Source organism: Hypomesus nipponensis, chromosome 25 (genome assembly GCF_054491055.1).
Source record: "Hypomesus nipponensis isolate SF chromosome 25, ASM5449105v1, whole genome shotgun sequence".
NCBI lineage: Eukaryota > Metazoa > Chordata > Actinopteri > Osmeriformes > Osmeridae > Hypomesus > Hypomesus nipponensis.
Genome location: NC_140385.1, coordinates 13,442,894 through 13,462,629, shown reverse-complemented (window position 1 = coordinate 13,462,629; position 19,736 = coordinate 13,442,894). Strand labels below are relative to the sequence as shown.

The window sequence follows — 19,736 nt, the reverse complement described above, 5'->3', positions numbered from 1 at the left end:
TAGCAATATAGTAAATGTGTAGTGGCCATAACCGAGCGAATGTTACTGAAGTGCTGTACAGTACTGTACCCATAGCCTAGTTGACAAGATCATGCAACATCTAGTCAGCGTATCTGATTCCTTGCATCATGCAGTGTGCATTTTCAGCTCAGGTTTTGTATAGGCGGAGCCAAAACCCGACGATCTACGTCACAGCGACCAATCTACGTCAGACCACAGATGGTTGCATTCTGTTACTCAGCTGCAAAGACAAAGTAATTAACACATAAATCACTCAGAGACTGCAGGTATGACTGTTCTGATATCTGCAATTGATTTAGCTAGTGTTACTGTTGTTGCTTTATTCAAAAATCCGAGGGGGCGGATATTCAGCTCCTTCAGGCAACACGCCCCCCCCCCCTAGTCTCAAGCAGAGAAGACTGCTGATTTTCTCACGATTTGAAAGCCTATTTTAACATACTTGTCTGTTTTTTTTCCCATTCAAATTTGTATATACTTGACAGATCTTCCCAGGTACACAAGGGCCAGTTATATCTATACTGTAGTTCAAGGAATCTCTCTGTGTGTCTGCCTGCAAGTTTTATAGTGGGATTTTAGGTTGACTTTAGTGGAAAGATTAGCTTGAGAACTGGGCACTGTGCAAAGTTATAATTTTGCAGGTGGCACCCATGGACGTTTGGTGCAGTGTTTGACGTTGTTTGGATGAACGTTTCTCATTTCTGAAAGAAAAAAATGCCTAAAGGCCGATTTATACTTCTGCGTTTTTACGCACACGCACACGGGGAACGCCCTCTCCTTCAAGAAACGCCCTCTACGTGTCTTCGCAGAGCCCTCGCACAGCTCTGCGTGTGCCTCCTGATTTTCCTGACTATCCGTCTGTCCATGCGTCTTTTTACGGCTACCCCTTGGCTATGATTGGTCCGTATTGCGTCAGGTGTGGGGGGCGGTGTTGCCGTGACCAACAAGAGAACAGAATCCTTTGACCGCCATTGTTGTATGTTTTTACAACTCTTATTTCAGCTAAACAGTACATGTAAATCAGCATCTGAATTAAAATGTGACGAGAAATGGACAGTGTAGTTGCTGAAAATGTGCTTATTTTATTGATGAAATGGTTCATTTGTAAATTTGCTCCGACTTTTCGATAACCTAGCTAGCATCGCAGTGCAGCGTCATCTACTGTTCTGGCTGTGAATTGCTTTCAGCACGCAGCGCCGTCGGAGTAGTATAAATTCAACCAGTCCGTTCGACTCCGTCCGACTCGTCTGTGCGTCTGTCCGTTAACGGAGAAGTATAAATCGGCCTTAACTAGTTGCATGACGGTACTTACTCTAATCATCCAATCAGTATCCTTATTTTTGCTCTAAGAAGGACACTGATTGGAAGAGGACGAGAGCCATGTTGATTATTCCACATTAAGATGACTTAAGTTCCACTTTTATTTTATATAACAGGTTGGTAGATCTATCCCTTCCATAAATATGCCTTAAATTGAGTGTACATTTGAGAAGGGAACGTGACATTTATTTGAGCTGAGCATAGAGGGCTGTATGTTAGCTTGCTGATGTTAGAGTGAACTTGTGTAGTGCGAGTCGTGTTAAATAGGATTTGTTATTGTTTCCAGAAACATTTTTTGTTACACTGGTTGAAGGTCTCTTCACATCCTGATAGCTATCAATAATTTAAGTGGTCTAAATGTCATTGCGCAGACAATCACAAGTCATTGTCTTGGGTTCCTTGTTGCTGTGTAGAGCAAACGTGACAATGGACGGCGAGCAACCTTGTGTTCCTCACTGACAGAGACATACAGGAAATTGGGGAGGGGAACAAATGGCGAGAGCCGTAATCAAACCCGGGATGCTGTGTGTGGGCCTCAGCTCGTATGGTAAGCATCCTAACCAGTGAGCCACCAGGGAGCCCCATGCTAAGAAATGTTTACATTAAAGTCAACAACAAAAAAAGAACATAGTTAACACAAATACAGTTTATAGAGACACAAACAATATATGATATTCTTTCAATCAAAACAGATATATTTGGGCTTGGAAATAGAGCAAAGGAAAAATATGAAAAGATAGGGCATTCAATCAAATATCTAGCAGTAAAGTACAAGAATGCAAGACCATTTCGAAATCACAGTGCCAATACACTTTCCTCTGCTGGATATTTATGATTTCATTTGTACATAATAATTATTTACTTTTCCAATTAAAAAAATATTTTTTTACGATTTACAATAACTCATAAGGAACATAAAGTCAAGCAAAAGGTTAAACAGCACATTCTGCTGTCATGGCCCCTGAAAAAGACCACATGCATTCTCCCACATATGGTACAGCCTTTGAATACCAAACAATATCAATTCATAAAATTAGTCTAAGGACAACATATTAACCATAGCAAGTGACACAAAAACGTCTCCCCAAATGTATGCAGATTTGGCAACCAAGATCCCCATTTAATAAATAAAGACTTTCTGATGTCCTGCACTCTAAATAGTACATTTGTATATATAAAAAAGTAATTCTTGACTGTTTAATATTGAGGACAGTTACAGTTTTAAACAAGCACAAGCTAATAATTATGTAATGCAGCACCTTTTCAAAATAATTATACAGTATTAATACAAATGTTTGATACCACAATTACGATATCAATGTGACAATTGTAAGTGCATGACTTGTTCCATTGCCCATTTCTGTACTTCATATAACCTCAGAAAGAGTCATCCCCTGCTTTTACATTGTATTGCCACTCAAGTAATTCCTCACAGTTTTTTGGTTATAAAGAACTTGACTGTCATACACAGCATGAGATATGGTTGCTGTGAGGTGCTGGTGCAAGTATAATTCTGTTCTCTCCATCACACACACACTTGGAACTCAAATTCAATAAATTAGCCTGATAATGCAGTAAGGCAGTTGAACATACATGTCACAAAGAACAAAACATAACACGCACAGAGTACACGATAACAATATGTAAAGTAAGAGCAATACGGTGTTTTCAATTCGTTTTTGTGAATTGTGAAATTTTCAAGGCTTATGAGGTGATCTGGTCGACCTGGGTAATTTCCAGGGTGATGTAGTGGTTAAACCTGTTCTTTGTCTATCACGAGCCAACTACTGACTAAAGAAAGAAAGAACAAGGATCCAAACCAAATGCTGGTCTCAGTAAAGGAGGGAACAGGCTGCATTGCAGTGAAAGTTCAAGTAAAAAGAGACAAAATAGTAGTTAGAGGAAGTTAACATTCACCAAACCCACTGGCAGCCTATAGCTCTTCGCCTTACAAAACTCCAGACGTTTCCAGGTAACTTTGAAGCTTTCTGACTGTGGTTTTGTCCAAAGAGCAGAGGTCAAAGTCAAAAGTTGTGTTTGTGATATGGAAGTGTCCAGTCTCTTCGATGAGATTCACTATCTGTGGGAACAAGACACTGTAAGAAAACTGACAAGATGAAGCAGAATGCAGAAGCAGAACAAAAGAGCAGAATGCAGCATAAATCTGCAGGTGGTGATGTTGCTATTAACAGATTTTCAAGACTAAATGTAACAGATGTGGTTGCGCCTGTAATCGGGATCAACCCCGCCACCTCGGAATGACCGCTACCAGATACACCAACAAAAAGCCAGCGATTCACTGGCCTGTAACCAATCTACACCGTCTACACTCACCCCTCTTAACTCACTCCACACATCACAGCTACCCCAGCTGTGTCGGCTGCAGCTAACCTGATGGAATCTGGGTCACGGCACCAATGTAATAGATGTGGTCACGCCCCCTTTGGAGGTACAGCTAACCTGATGGAATCTGGGTCACGGCACCAATGTAATAGATGTGGTCACGCCCCCTTTGGAGGTACACTTGGCCGAAGCTCGCCCACACTCGGGATCAAACCCCTCACCCCCGACATCTCAAGCACTACCACTACCAGCTACGTCAACTAAAAGCCAGCGATTAGCTGGCGCATGTAGCCTGTGTAAATACCTGCAGAGTGAGTTTAACCAATCTTCACCAGCCACAAGTCTGGAATTTGTATACATTACTTCATACTGAGAGGAACTGACCTTAATATAGAGTGTGTGTGTGCAGTGAGTATGGAGGACTAAATGTGCCATAATTAAATAAGTAAAGAAATTAATAGACCAATAGATCTCTTAAGTGATGTGAAGTTGCATGTGTTTCAAAAGAAATAGGGGCGGGACATAACCCATTACATGGAGCTGTCCTCGTGTGCTTGGAGCATTGTGATTGGATGCTTGAGAGCAAACTGTCAGACCTGAGCTGTCAATCAAGTAGCAGACATACAAGTTTCATTCTTATTAAAACACAATTGGGCCACTTTGAAAATGATTTAACCATACACATATATATATATATATATATATATATATATACACACACACACACACACACACACACATATATATATATACTGTTAACATGTGGCCTGTTCTCAGTCACGTTCATTGAAGCAAGCGCATGATCAGGTAGAGGGTCAGAGAAGTGTGTGTCTTGGTTGTGCCAGGCTGCCAGCACCATTCTACAGCTCAATACCATACCATAACCTTTACAGGTTATGTTTTAGGACCATTAAAACATTTTCAGGAAAATACAATGCACATTTCATTTTAAATGCAAAGGGGCGGGACATAACCAGTTGCACAGAGCTGTTCTTATTAGACTGCAATGTTTTACTCTTGGAGCACTGTGATAGAACACTTGAGAGCAAATTGACAGACCTGAGCTGTCAATCAAGTAGTAGACATATTCAATCTTATTGAAACACAAGTGGGCAAATTTCAAATCTATTGTTAACATTTGGCCTGTTCTCAGTCACGTTCATCAAATAAAACCAAACCAGTCTCATCCCAACTCGTCAAATATTGGCTCTTGGGCAGACCCCTTTGGCATCACTATACTGATGCCGTTTTTTGACGCAGAGGGTTGCACATTGACTTCCACGTTGAATAAATAAATCAGGTGATTTTGTAAAAATCCGGCAGATGTGCTTTATACATGTTTCTTTTGTTATATCCAAGAAAATGGACATAAACGTTGTTCATGGTCATAAAAGTTATTTATAAAATGTATAAATAATATAAAATAAACCGATCTAAAAACATATGCATTAAATTTTTTATAAAAAAATCTGACGGACGAGGAATATCATTTTACTTTGATCATAATTTTAAGTGCATGGACACAAGCATTATTTATCAAATGCTCTGACTGCAAAACCTATAAGTTGACCTACATTATTGTAATTGTATTATTCCACACAAGTTGCTGAAAGGTTTAGCACTCAACTTTCAAGTTCAGGCTGGAACTACTTCTTGTCAACCAAACCTAAAAAACATCAACAGAAGCTGTTGCATCAGAAAGTTGTCATCAGAATCAGAATTGAAATTAGTTTTTATTGCCATGTTTTCACAAACACAGAATTTACTGTGGCAGAAAGGTGCGTACAATAAAAAAACGGTCAGCGTGAGTCCTTGGCCTTGTAGCGGATTGGAAGAAACTCTTGTTATGGCGTGAGGTTTTGGTCCTGATGGACTGCAGCCTTCTGCCGGAAGAGATGGAATAGACAGTGGACAGGGTGAGAGGAGTCGGCCACAATCTTACTCGCTCGTCTCAGGGTCCTCGACGTGTGCAGGTCCTCGAAGGCAGGCAGATTGCCGACCATCACCTTCTCAGCAGCACCGATTATACCCTACAGTCTGCTCTTTCCCTTGGCTGCAGCGTACCAGATGGTGATGGAGGTGGTGGGGATGGACCTATAACAAAATAATGGCTGTGTAGAAGTGCACCATCATTGTCCTTGACAGGTTGAATTTCTTCAGCTGCCGTAGGCAGTACATCCTCTGGTGTGCCTTCTTGGTGAGGGAGCTGATGTTCATTTGCCACTTCCCACAGTTCCTGGGTGAGGATAGTGCCCAGAGGCCTGTTCCATAAAGCGAGTTTACCGAATATGCCAGACTGTCAGTTAGTCTGACTCATTTCTAGTTAATTTGGTTCCATAAAGCTAGCTCAACGTAGTTCTAACTCAGTTACTATGGTAACTTATGCTTCAAAACTAGCCTGGTCCGGGTCAGGCTAATTGTCAGGCTTAGACCGTGTTCTTGCTTAACCAGACGTTCCAGTAACACTGAGCCAACGGGAAAACTATGACATTCTCATTTTCTTATTCTTATCAGTTCCATACGCTACATTTATAAAAAGTCAACTTAAATAGCCTATAGATGAATATGATAATATTTCCCATAAATGAATATGCAGATGACCTATAAATGCGCCCGAGGTCATTTCTTTGTCTGAATTAAAATGGCTTAACACGCAAAAAAGATATTTCACAGGCTGTGAGATCGAGGTTCTAACAACAGAGGTGGAGACAAGGAAATTATTTTCTGTTTGTTGGCCTGTCATCAGGTGTTAGCAAACCCCAACAAAATCTGTGGATTGTTTTTCACATTTTCAGACTGAAAATCTGCGGAATTCCGCTAGCCTTCCTGTTTTTATGTCGGAGCGATCGAAGATGTTCCACAACAGTTTGATGCTGAATATGGTTGATTGAATGTTGACAGACTTTGCAAAAAAGTATTGATCCATCCTCATAAAGATCACCTGAAAACTCCCGGGCCCTTTTAATATAATTTTAATATTGTCTACATTAGCTAGTCTAACGTGAGCGTTACTGTATACGTTTATGGGTTGACAGGCTTCCTTCAATTGCTATCACATACCTACACTGGTGGCTCTGTTTACAAGTTAAATATTTTGAAAGAATAGAGATGTAATATGTGTTGACAAGTTTATTTAAATTTTATTTTGCCTCAGACCAATGCATTATATTTGAAATCGGAATTCTGCGCTAGAAAAGAAAAGAGAGTCGGCGGAGTGGAAATGTAGGGCATGTTGTGGGTTGGGAGAATCGGACCATGGCATAAATTAATAAGAAATAGTCCGATATGAAACTCTAAATAAAGAAACGAGTGGTGGTCCTTGGGAGGTTGACCGTGCGTAATGCTTTCTGTGCATCATGGATAAGCCAGAGTCAGGCTCGCAGAAACAATTGCATTTTCCCATGCCAATCTTGTAGTTGCACGGCACAGCGAGTATATATATTTCGTCTGTAGTAAATAATCTGTGCTGCGTGCAATATTAACCATATTAGGCCTACAGAGGCCTACAGAGGGTGACATGCATTTCCTGAGTGATTTTGTCGTTCGTTTGACACCGTCAAGTTTAACAGAAGTTATTAAGTGGTGGCGAATTAAACAGTTAATAGCATTTTCGGTTTGGGTTTTGGCATTTTGATGTGAATCATCCACATCAATGATCAAACTTTTATTAGCGGAGGTAATTATGTTTTTTGAATAGTCAATGTCATAGACGTATCATCATCATTTTGTAATGTTTGGTGAGTTTTGGCACTTTTCAGTTGAAAATGGCCACGTTACATAGCCAGACAAGACTTTGCAGACGGCCCGCATATTCTCACGTTAACTTATTTTTTATACATGACATTGTGTGCATGAAAACCAGCATACACAACGTTATACGAGGCCCCGGCCACCAGGTTGTCAGATTTCCACCCATAGTCAAACGTCCCCACCCAAGATGAGCCCAATAAGGGTGGTGTTGTCTGAAAACTTCAGAAGTTTGACGGACTGATGACTGGAGGTGCAGCTGTTGTTGTACAGGGAGAAGAGCAGAGGGGACAGGACGCAGCCCTGAGGATATCTGGTGCTGATGGACCAGGAGTCAGAGATGTGTGTTCCCAGCTTAACGCATTGCTGCCTGTCAAATAGGAAGTCTGTGATCCACCTGGTGGTGAAGGCAGAGCTGAAGTCTACAAACAGGATCCTGGCGTAGGATGCTGGAGAGTTCAGGTGCTGGAAGGGGTGAAGTGGAGGGCCATGTAGACTGCGTAGTCTAAAGACCTGTTGGCTCTGTAGGCAAACTGCAGGGGGTCCAGGAGAGGGTCCGTGATAGCTTTGAAGTGTGCAAGCACCAGGCGTTGAAAATACTTCATTACCACAGAGATCAGGGCGATGGGTCTGTAGTCATTAAAGGGGCAATTGACAGTTTTTTGGGGGTATTTCACACTGTTTCTTAAGGTCTCCAAATAGGGTATGTAACATTGGTTGGGTTGAAAATGGCCCGGGAGCTGTTCTATGCTCACTGAAATGTTCCCGGGGTAAAACACTAGCTTTTCTCCTTTTATGGTATGCTCATTAATATTTAGATGAGCTACGCGCTGATTGGTTGGTTTTCAACGAGTGAAGCTGGGGAGCAAAAACGCAACACGGCAAACAGCAGCACTCGCTAAAACACCGAAGTTGGAGACTTGAAATAAAAATGTGCAAATAAATCTATTGTGTCTACACAACACTGTTTTCAACAGATTGACTATATATCATTTGAAATGATAACATTACTTGTTTCCACTTCTGTTGTTGAAGCAAACTGGATTGACTTGGGTGGGTAGAACGTTAGGCTACAGCTTAGCAACCAAACCATATCCTGATTCTACTTGGCTTCAGTTAGCTAGCTTGCTCTAAATAACTTGCTGAAAAATTACATTACCAAGATCTGGACAAACATGCATCTTGAATTGTAGATTTACATTACACAGGTTTTTTATTTGAATGAAACAGTCAGGAACATGAATCAACAGGTTGGTTGAGGGGCAGTTCTATGGGCGTATGTGAAGCCCTCTGTGACATGCTTGCGTGTAAAAAGGGCTATACAAATACATTTGATTTGATTTGATCAACGTTAGCCCCTTGCCAATAAACTAGGCTAAATTATCACACATTCTACCTATGCTCTTGCGTTAGCAAGCTAAACTTGTTTACATGCCTACAGTCTAGGTGTTACTAGTTTACTAGCAATGCTACCGTATCCTGTGTCAAGCACCTGCCTTTCTCCAGTTCTTTCAAATAGATTATCTAGACAGGCGTTAGCAATAAGCCAGACTGCTATTCGTTTTCTGGCTATTTTTCGGAAGCTTCCCTTCTAATGCCGACTATAGCTAGTCTAGCTAGAGTCATTTGATGTGTGTAGAAACTTATTTAGCATTCTACCTGGTATGCTATATTATACAGGAAACGTTAGCATTGCTAATAACTGTCATAACAACACAACATCATACTGTCCTTATAGGCGGTTGCAATGAGCATACGGTCGGAACAGCACCTCTTTCCAGGTTCAGCTTCCTAGCAAATCCTGCTTGCAATTGTCCAAGGTTGTCAAAACTGTCTTGGGTGAAATGTTCAGAGCAAATGAATGATTGAGTGTCGAACTTCGCCGGGATCTTCTCATAAGACAACAGCAGCCATGCCTGTTGAATGTTTGGCTCCTTGGGAAGACTGTGAGTGTTAGCCTTCCCTGTAGGCTACAGCCTGGAACACAGCATTTACGAGTGGTCCATTAGTGGTCCATTTTCAATATCCTTGTTATAGTACAAAACATTCTTTGTAATTCCTTATAAGTAGCTTACACAGAGCAGCGCGCAGCTAAACTAGAATCGGAGATAGACGCTACCTCGGGCTGGTCTGGATGTAAATTCTGGGGCGTGACAAAGATACAGACCAGAGCCAATAAGAGGGAGATCACCGGTCCTACGTAGGACCGGTAGTTTTGTTGAAAAGCTTGCGTTTTACAGCCAAATCTTTTCTTTTTGAGATTTGAATAGGAAAGAGGTGTCAATGGACTTTGATATTCACGGTATGTTCATTTTACCCACCGAACTGTCGTTATTCAACTATGACAAGGTACAATCGGTTTTGCAGTCAATTGCCCCTTTAAGTCCTGATGGCCTTGGCTTTTTGGGCACAGGGATGACATAGGACTAAACCAAATACATACATGGAAAGGTATTGATCAAAGGAGTAACATCTCAACAGCAGTGTTGCGCCTGAATGTGTTCATTGATCAAAAGTTCTGGGCAGGGCTGCTAAACAGCAGTTATCCAGCCCTTAAGTTAAGTAGCTAGCTAGAGATCGTGCTCAGGGTACTTGCCGCTGCGTGAGACCCTGGCCTTTGTTTACATAATTAGGGTCATTGTAGGAAGCAGCTAAATAGCCCTGACATCTGTAACCAGATTCAGAGCGAATAGTGTTTTTACTGTATGTACATCGTGACTGTCTCCTGACCAAGTAAGTGAGTTTAAACTTGTAGTATTGCGTTGTGTTGTTGCTAAATCTTGTGTCTGGGCAGGGCTGCTAAACAGCAGTTATCCAGCCCTTAAGTTAAGTAGCTAGCTAGAGATCGTGCTCAGGGTACTTGCCGCTGCGTGAGACCCTGGCCTTTGTTTACATAATTAGGGTCATTGTCAGCTGCGCCTTGCATATTTAAGGCGGTTAGCACTACAGAGGCAGCCTCGCCTGCCAGCCTCGTCACACGAAGACTCAGTCGATCAAAGACAAAGGAGTCTACCTGCGGAGTCCACCGAGGAAGGCCGACGAGGAGGAGCACCTCTACTGATAAGTATCAACCTATTCATATTCATAATTAGATTATATTCTACCTAGAACTTATTCATAGCTAGCATGTGTTTCTTTAGCATTCCTGTTCATTACACTACCCGTAGACGTAGATATGTCACAAAATATATACGGTCTACTTCTAACCTTCACTACCTATCCAGATCTTCTCCACCTGCCCTCTCTCTTTCCTTAGGGCTCTGGAACTGCCAGTCTGCTGTGAACAAGGCAGACTTCCTCCCGGCGTTTGCATCCCATGCTTCTCTTCATGCCCTTGCGCTGACAGAGACATGGATCCGCCCAGAGAACACTGCAACTCCAGCTGCTCTCTCCGTCAACCACTCCTTCACTCACTCACCCCGCTCAACTGGGCGGGGTGGTGGGACAGGTTTGCTTCTTTCCCCACATATTAAATACACATCCACGCCACTCTCTTTTACTGCCAAATCATTTGAACACCACTATGTGATGATAACTAATCCTATCAAAGCATGCTTAATTGTTCTTTATCGCCCACCAGGACCGCTAGCTGACTTTGTGGACGAGCTGGACATGCTCCTCAGCATCCTCCCGGATGATGGAACCCCCCTGATAGTCCTTGGGGACTTCAACATCCACCTCCAAGGAACGCAGGCTGCTGACTTCTTGTCCCTCCTGACTGCCTTTGATTTGACGCTGCTGAGCACACCGGCGACCCACAAGGCAGGCAAACAGCTAGACCTCGTCCTGACACGTAACTGTATCACTCACTTAACCTCTGTAACCCCACTGCACATATCTGATCACTACTTTATCAAATTCTCTGTCTCTCTCCCTCCAACTCCTCCTACCTCCCCTCCCCTCGTAACTTTCCGGCGCAACCTCCGCTCCCTATCCCCCTCCCATTTCTCCTCTGTTGTAACATCCTCCATCCCTCCCATTGACGAGTTCTCGTCCTACCCCACTAACACTGCCACCGACACCCTTTTAACCACGTTAACTGCATCACTTGACTCTCTCTGTCCCCTGTCAACCAGGCCTGCTCGATCTTCTCCCTCCTGCCCGTGGCTTACGGATGTTATTCGTGAAAAGCGGTCCACCCTTCGAGCAGCTGAGAGGAGATGGCGCAAGTCCAAAGACGGTCTGGACCTTGATAAGTATCACTCCCTCCTTAAATCCTTCTCTTCTCACATAACTGGTGCTAAAACCCTCTACTTTCTTAACAAAATTAACTCTGCTTCTAACCCCCACAAACTTTTCTCGACCTTCTCCACCCTTCTTAACCCACCTCCCCCACCCCCCCCCCTCCACTCTGACAGCAGACGACTTCTCCTCCTTCTTTGAGGAAAAAGTCTCCGACATTAGCAGTCGGTTCCCTAAACCCACCTTTCCTACCCCCTCACCTTTCACGACTGACCCAACTAAATGTCTAAACTCTTTCTCTCCCCTGTCCGAGTCAGAGCTCTCTGACCTCATTCTCTCTCATCGCCCCACCTCCTGCCCCCTTGATCCTGTTCCCTCCCCTCTCTTTCAAACTATCTCCCCCTCTATCATAACTTTTCTGCTCCATGTCCTAAACTCTTCTCTTACCTCTGGCACCTTCCCCTCTGCCTTCAAACAGGCCAGAGTTGTTCCTCTACTCAAAAAACCCTCCCTTAACCCTGCCGTCCTCCAGAACTACAGACCGGTATCACTGCTACCCTTCTTTTCTAAAACAATTGAACGTGCTGTATCTAACCAACTGTCTAACTTTCTCTCTCAGAACAACCTGCTTGACCCCAACCAATCGGGCTTCAAGACCGGCCACTCCACAGAGACTGCCCTCCTTTCAGTCACCACTGCCCTCCAGTCTGCCAGAGCGGCTTCCAGGTCATCCGTCATCATTCTGCTGGACCTTTCTGCAGCGTTTGACACGGTTAACCACCAGATCCTGCTCTACAGACTTGGAGAGATGGGCATCACTGGCACTGCACTCCAGTGGATCTCATCCTACCTCTCGGGAAGATCCTACCAGGTCTCCTGGGGAGGCAAACTGTCAGACCCCCGCCAGCTCTCCACCGGTGTCCCACAGGGCTCCGTCCTTGGACCCCTCCTCTTCTCTCTGTACACCACCTCACTTGGACCAATCATCACCTCCCATGGCTTCTCCTACCACTGCTACGCTGACGACACCCAGCTGTACCTGTCGTTCCCCCCGACCGATCCGGGGATCTCTGCTAGGATTGAGGCCTGCCTCGCAGACATCTCCGCCTGGATGACCGAGCACCACCTCCAGCTGAACCTCGCCAAAACAGAACTTCTCATCATCCCGGCTAAACCCTCCATCTCCCACGACCTGTCAATCACCCTGGGATCTGCGACGGTGACCTCCTCATCCTCTGCCAGGAACCTTGGGGTTACAATGGATGACGAGCTCTCCTTCACGGCCCACATCGCCGCAGTCTCCCGGTCTTGTAGATTCACCCTCTACAACATCCGAAAGATCAGGAGATACCTGTCTGAGCACTCCACCCAGCTGCTAGTCCAAGCACTGGTCCTCTCCAAGTTGGACTACTGCAACTCGCTGCTCGCTGGTCTCCCAGCATGTGCAACCCGCCCTCTTCAGAGGATTCAGAATGCAGCGGCCCGCCTGGTCTACAATCTACCCAGACGCTGCCATGTTACCCCGCGCCTCATCTCCCTCCACTGGCTACCCATCAACGCCCGTATCAGATTCAAGACCCTGGTACTGACCTTCCGAGCAGTGAACGGGACTGCACCCATCTACATCAAGTCTCTCCTGCAACCTTACACCCCCACCCGTCACCTACGGTCTTCTTCAGACAACCGCCAGGTGGTCCCACCGCTCAAGACTGCCCGGTCCCAACACAAGCTCTTCTCCTGCCTGGCGCCCCAATGGTGGAACCAGCTCCCCACCTCCATCAGGGACACTGACTGTCTCCCCACCTTCAAGAAAAGGCTCAAGACGCACTTGTTCCGGGAGTACAACGGCACTTAAGAATGCTTGGCTGGATTTGTTAGTCTCCTCCAGGATCACTACGACTCTTATTGAGTGACTTGTTGCTATTGTAGGTTAGATATAACGAAGTTAAGTCTTGTACTTGCTGTGTAATATTTTATTGTTGATTGTTCTTTTACAGGTACAGTCCTGCACTTTTGTGGTTCATGTTGTTTTATTTGTAACTTGTATAACTACATGCTCTTATGGGTCTTCCCTTTTGGCACTTGTTTAGCTTTTTCACAATGTATGCTTCATGTTTTGGCTGCTTGCAATGTTTGGGACTATCTCGTTGTTATGTTCAGTGACCTATGCTCTTTTGTAAAGCTCTCTCTTGGAAGTCGCTTTGGATAAAAGCGTCTGCTAAATGAATAAATGTAAATGTAAAAGTTCATGAACTCATTCATAATTTTGGTGACCGTGAACTGAAGGTACTGTATTACTGCCTGATGAACGATACTGATGAACGCGTTCATTCTGGTGTCTGTGAACTCTTTCAGTCTTTTTAATTTTGTTCAATAAGGTGCCAGATTTCTAGAGACTTCCAGGCGGAAAACACACCGTTAACAGTCCTGTATCCAGGGTTTCCCAACCAGTCAGCGCCAGTTCTCTGCTAACGACTCTGCTTCTGTCTGGAGAGGGCTCAGGCCGAACACCAACTACAAGCCCAGAGCCCCCCACTCCACTAATGACTCTCGTTTTGGCCAACGACCTGAACAAGTTCTTCTGTCGTTTTGAAAGACAACCATTCCATTCAGGAGAGTGAAGTTAACAGACTTTTTAAGAGGCAGAAACCACGCAAAGCAGCTGGGCCAGATGCCACCCTCAAGAACTGTGCTGACCAGCTGTCTTCGGTGTTCACCTACATTTTTAACACCTCCCTGGAGACATGCCATGTGCCAGCCTGTCTCAAGTCCTCCACCATCATCCCTGTGCCCAAAAAGCCCAGGGCAACTGGACATAATGACTACAGACCCGTTGCCATGACCTCTGTGGTAATGAAGTCTTTCGAGCGCCTGGTGCTGGCACACCTTAAATCCACCACAGACCCTCTACTGGATCCCCTGCAGTTTGCCTACAGAGCCAACAAGTCTGTGGACGATGCAGTTAACATGGCCCTCCACTTCACTCTACAGCACCTGGACTCCCCAGCATCCTACGCCAGGATCCTGTTTGTGGACTTCAGCTCTGCCTTCAATACCATCATCCCCGCCCTGCCTCAGGACAAGCTCTCCCAGCTGAACGTCCCTGATTCCACCTGCAGGTGGATCACAGACTTTCTGTCTAGCAGGAAGTAGTGCGTTAAGCTGGGAACACAAGTCTCTGACTCCCGGTCCATCAGCACAGGATCACCTCAGGGCTGCGTTCTTTCTCCTCTACTCTACTCTACTCTTCTCCCTGTACACCAACAGCTACACCTCCAGTCATCTGTCCGTCAAACTCCTGAAGTTTTATTGGGCTCATCTCTGGTGGAGACAAGTCTGATTATAGGTGGGAAGCAGCCAACCTGGTGACCTGGTGCAGCCAGAACAACCTAGAGCTCAATGCTCTTAAGACAGTGGAGATGGTTGTGGACATCAGGAAGAAAACAGCCCCACTCACCCCCATCACCCTGAGTGACTCCCCAGGCAACACTGTGGAGTCCTTCCGCTTCGCGGGCACTATCCTCTCCCAGGACCTCAAGTGGGAACTGAACATCGGCTCCCTCATCAAAAAAGCACAACAGAGGCTGTACTTCCTTCGGCAGCTGAAGAAATTCAACCTGCTAAAGACAATGATGGTACACTTCTACTCAGCCATGATTGAGTCCATCCTCACCTCTTCTATCACCGTCTGGTACGCTGCAGGACAAGAGCAGGCTGCAGCGTATCATCCGTACTGCTGAGAAGGTGATTGGCTGCAATCTGCCTTCCCTCGAGGACCTGCACACCTCGAGGACCCTGAGGCAAGCGAGGAAGATTGTGGCCGACTCCTCCCACCCTGGACACTCCCTGTTTCAGTCGCTCCCCTCCGGCAGAATGCTGTGGTCCATCAGGACCAATACCTCACGCCACAAAAACAGTTTTAAAATTTAAAATAAATCCCATTCTGATTCTGATTCAGTCAATCGCTGCGTGAGCTTTATTCTACTGTCTATGCCTGGCAAGCATGAGAGCGCCGAAGTTGCGTAGAGGCCGAAAGTGGTATTGCAGACAGGTAGAGATTTCAATCTTTTTTGTAAAAAAAAAAAGGGAGATTCCTCCCTTCAATGCGAATGTAAATCTTGGTTGGATAAGGATAAAAAAATGGATATGAAGATGAAATCTGACACATAGTTTCTGCGTCAAACTAATAAAATAATTGCTGTCTGTGGTTCTATATGGGCTGTGGAATCATTTAGGATAATTATAGCTCGCAACATATTGAAAAAAAGAACTGAACTAGTTTTTGGAGCTGTGAACTGAGTTCAAAATCTTGAATTATGAACTGAACCAGTTTATTTTAAAATGTGTGAACTATGAACTGAACTAATTCATGTAGAAAGTGAACTTTCCCAACAATGCACAACAGTCTCTACATCAGTGTTTTTCAAAGTCAAAGTCAGGGATGAAAATTGGGTCGGCAAATATGTTTTCATAATGATTTTGTCATAGGCAGTGATTGAAGTGGGCCGGAACTCACTGGTACGCAGTACCGGCACTTGTACATTTTACTCTTAAGCGTACCCCGCCACTTTTGCTTGCGTACCGCTACTTCTCACATGTAGCCGGCCCGGTACTCTACCACTGACAGAGAAAGCGTCAGCGTCAGAGAGAGATTGGTAATGACCCTATCACTACGTGAATTACCTCAGATCTTGACGAATCACGTAAAGGCAAGCAGTCGGCCCACCCTATCAGAAGTTTGCTTCTCCACGGACGCTAGTTCGAAAAAGCTGTCTGATGCCTGTTTAAGTGCGTAACAGATTTTTCACTGCTGAAAACCTAGAAACTAAAAAAGAGTGTCAAGTTTCTGAGTCTGTAAGTCGTTATGTGAGCCTGGCTTCAGAAAGGTACTAAAAGAACGCTTGTGCCAGAGCCAGACACGTCAACAGAGGTCCAAGTCCAACCAGAAACATCAGGTACAAATCATGAGCTTCAAACTTATTTAAATAAATACATACATATGCATGGCCGCGGGAAATATGGGTACTGAGGGTGCTGCAGCACCCCCTGACAGCACAAGAATTTAAAATGATATGACTTGAAAATCCACCACCACATACATATTACAGCCCTGCAATAGCGGACTGGCCATCGGGAGCAACGGGAGAAGAATAACGATGAAAAACCAGGCTAAGAAACTTAAGGGTGGGGCTGAAAAATTTAGACAAAAAGACATCACCTTCACTAGACAAGGTTTTACCAATGAAAAAACGACTATGTTTATTTTACATAGAGCTCAAAAAACTATTGCGCTCAAATAAAGGCACAAAATGTTGGCTCGCACGCTGTGCGCTCTCGCATTAAGTGCAGAAGTACCTATCTTTCTTTATCACTAGCATCACATCAAACACAGACTGTGCATGCATTAGCAGGGCAGCTTTGGTGTCGTACATTATTACTGATGACAATTAGAACTAATTATTCAATTAAAACTTGAACAAATAAATAATAACAATAGGGAAATTGTATATTTGCAAACACCCCTTTTCATATCATTTGGGTCGCGATGGTTTGTAATTTTGAAAATGTGGGTTGCCAATTTTTTTTTTTTTAAACCACTGCTCTACATGACTCCTGTTGTGAAATAATGACCTCTGAACTTTGACTTTTGGCCCAAATTTAGGGTTAGGGTTCAGAGTTCCTTTCATGGGGCATAGTCGTGGCTTGGTACCGTGAATAACTGGGATTAGATAAACGGAGTATTTCAATTTCATAACCCTAGCCCCTACAGGGAATCAACAGCGCCACCTAGAATAGGTAATTTCCCAAAATTCAATTTCAATTCCTTTTTTCAGCTGAGGCTAGGATCAGCCTGGGATTATGTATTTAGTAGTGCTGTCAAACAATTAAAATATTTAATTGCGATTAATCGCATTAATGTCATAGTTAACTCACGATTAATCACAATTAATCACACATTTTTATCTATTCTAAATGTCCCTTGATTTCTTTTCGTCTCGATTTCTTTTTTTCTTTTTGTTCTTTTTGGAAAAGTGGTTCGGATTGCTTCGTGCAAATATTTTTTTTATTGAAAACAACATTGCAATCGCCTGGCTTTGACGAGGGGGCGGAGAATTCGCATCAGCTGGGTGCTTGGCCATCAAGTGGTATTTCAGACTGGACGTGCTGCGATGATAGCTCAGTTTACAACGACAAAACACACAGATCACTTTGGTCTTGTCAATGGAACCATTTGGCAACTTTTTAAAAGTAAACTTTCCATTCAGAATCTTATTGGCATCCATTTCGGCTTCTCGCGCTCGCCATCCACTCAAAACGTAACGTTAGCCTACTACCAGAGAATGTCTAATATCCGTAAATGGGCTCTGCTACTACTCTTTAGCCGGCTCGCAAGCCAAACAAGAGTGTGTGGCGTGCCTGTTGTTTTGTTTCCGGTCTAGCTAGATCTGGTGTGGTGTTGTAGTTTTTCTAACGTTGGTAGTTGTTGCAACAGCATGTGAAAAACACTACAAAGTTTGCTAGGCCAGAAAGAGCGTTAATCGCGCAATAAAAAAATTGACGCAGTTAATTTGGGTTTGCGTTAACACTGTTAATAACGAGTTAAACTGACAGCACTAATTTAGACCAATATTGACCGTCTTCACATCATATTGGCACCATGAGTTGTGCCAATGTGTAATTTCTTTATCAAGTAGTCGTCGGATTCAAAGAAAGTACAATAGTTTAATGCTTGCCGGCAAGGACACAAAATCTGATTGCAATATGTCTGGTTCACAAGTCTTCATGTAAGACCATTTAAACATATTGATAAGAAGTCCCCTCCCCTGAATATCAGCTGTCAATGTGATCGATCCCAGAGGTAGAGTGCGCATGCACGTGGAAACTTACAGAGTTCTCTGACCCTAGGCTTGACCATATGATTCACTCAACACATATGGTTAAACACATTTTTTGCACCTTTAGTATGATAATGGTCAACCTAGGTCTGTTTGTTTACGTAAGCCTAGTGTCATCTATAGGTCATGCGAGGAGGGGGTTCTCTACTGACAAGCAATACTAAGCACCAGTATTTTCAGAATATAACTTTACATTAAATATTTCTCCGACACCATGTTCAAAGAGTATAATGTAAAATAATGTTAAGTAAAGATTACATATAAGGACTTTTAACTCGTTAAGGAGTAGCGTCGCACATGTTATAGTTCGAATGTGGGCCCCACAGCGTAACGTCGCACATATGCGATATCGAACATTCCAATTGAATATTTTCCAATAGACAAATACTATGGGACAAACGGTTTGGTACGGCTTCCAAATGTACTAATGAGGAGGCTAACAAGTAACCCTAGCATGGTAATAGCATTGCTACGAGTATTATGCTAGTTACGTTAGCCCAGAAGCTAACGAAAGCTAGCTAGCTCCCGTTTCTGAAAAAAAACTCACGCAGTGGGGACCGTTATATATTTAGAGCTCACACATGTAAGGGTTAAATGTTGACTTTGAGTACTGATAAATTACACCTTTCCCAGCCCCCCGACAATATGTTTTAAGCTAATATGCGTCATATTTGTAGTCCAGGTAGTTCACTATGGTTAAAACATTTGTGTAGCGCAGATTATATGAAGCCCTTTTTCCATTCCTTTAAAAACTTGTATAAGTCATACCATGTGTTAAACACCCTAAAAATTAGAATATATCATTTATAATTAATATAGCCGACCTTCATGCCATCATCTTTTATTAAAGGCATGGATTATTCTGAATGCCAAGCCATCGTGCCGTACTACCAGTGCAGATAACTAATATTCAGCTAAAAGGAATCCATCATTAAACATTTTAATAGGATAATCTGCTTGGAATGGCCTAATTTTTTAAATGTAAATCTTCTCTTCATAGGTATTCTACTCTTATGTCCACCAAGCAAAGGATCATACGGTGGCTTGTAGACTTGCATAAGTGAGTCCAACCACGCAAATCACTGTTTATAAAAATAATACCAGAGTTTAATAGACAATAAAACAAGACTGTGGTTAGTGGTATTCAAAAAAAAAATAATCTTGGATGTAACAAAAGAAACATGTATAAAGCACATCGGCCTGATTTTTATGAAATCGCCCAATTTATTT

At 43.5% G+C, this 19,736-nt stretch overlaps 1 protein-coding gene across 3 annotated transcripts in view; it reads right to left on the bottom strand.

Annotated features, from left to right (window-relative positions):
- Positions 1-1,969: 1,969 nt before the first annotated feature.
- mllt3 (MLLT3 super elongation complex subunit) overlaps positions 1,970-19,736 on the bottom strand; it is an 86,204-nt gene continuing 68,437 nt past the window's right edge. For 2 of the 3 annotated variants that reach the window (XM_084691507.1, XM_084691508.1), the window contains one exon: positions 1,970-3,418. In XM_084691507.1, the coding sequence (XP_084547633.1) occupies positions 3,287-3,418 (132 nt within the window). In that variant the 3' untranslated portion in view covers positions 1,970-3,286. Of the gene's footprint in view, positions 3,419-8,622; positions 9,406-19,736 lie in introns of those variants that run through there. The other variant, XM_084691509.1, reaches the window with a different exon arrangement.